General features: G+C 55.3%; 1 protein-coding gene across 1 annotated transcript in view; it reads right to left on the reverse strand.

The window, feature by feature from the left end:
• LOC103612503 overlaps positions 1–423 on the reverse strand; it is a 12,198-nt gene that overhangs the window by 1,481 nt on the left and 10,294 nt on the right. Inside the window, exon 10 of the mRNA XM_017729556.1 lies at positions 121–416. Coding sequence (XP_017585045.1) covers positions 121–416 — 296 coding nt within the window. The remainder of the gene's footprint in view (positions 1–120; positions 417–423) is intronic.

Genomic DNA, 423 nt, shown 5'->3' on the forward strand with positions numbered 1-423 from the left:
TGTCCAGCAGGACAGCAGCGACGAAGATGGAACTGTGCCCCGGTGAGGGGTTTGGGGTGGGTTCTGGGGATACTTCAGGGGGGGTTTTGGGGTGATTTGGGGGTTTTTGGGGTCCCAGACCTGATGGTGTCCAGCAGGATGTCAATGAAGAAGGTGTAGCTCTCTGCTGGGATGTTGCCCTTGGCCAGGAACACTTTGTTGTAGCTGCCCTCCATCAGGTACTGGGGACGAAAATGGGCGAAACACCCCAAAATGGGGTAAAACACCCCCCAAAAAATGGGCAAAGCACCCCAAGAATGGTCAAAACACCCCAAGAACGAGTCAGAACTCCCTGAAAATCCCAAGGAATCCCCCAAACCTGCACAGAGAAGCTCCCCTGGATGTTGGGGTCCGGGAGCTGCTCCAGCTCCAGGTGGAATTCCA

This window comes from Corvus brachyrhynchos, unplaced genomic scaffold, assembly GCF_000691975.1.
Source record: "Corvus brachyrhynchos isolate BGI_N302 unplaced genomic scaffold, ASM69197v1 scaffold543, whole genome shotgun sequence".
In the NCBI taxonomy this organism is placed as follows: Eukaryota; Metazoa; Chordata; class Aves; order Passeriformes; family Corvidae; genus Corvus; species Corvus brachyrhynchos.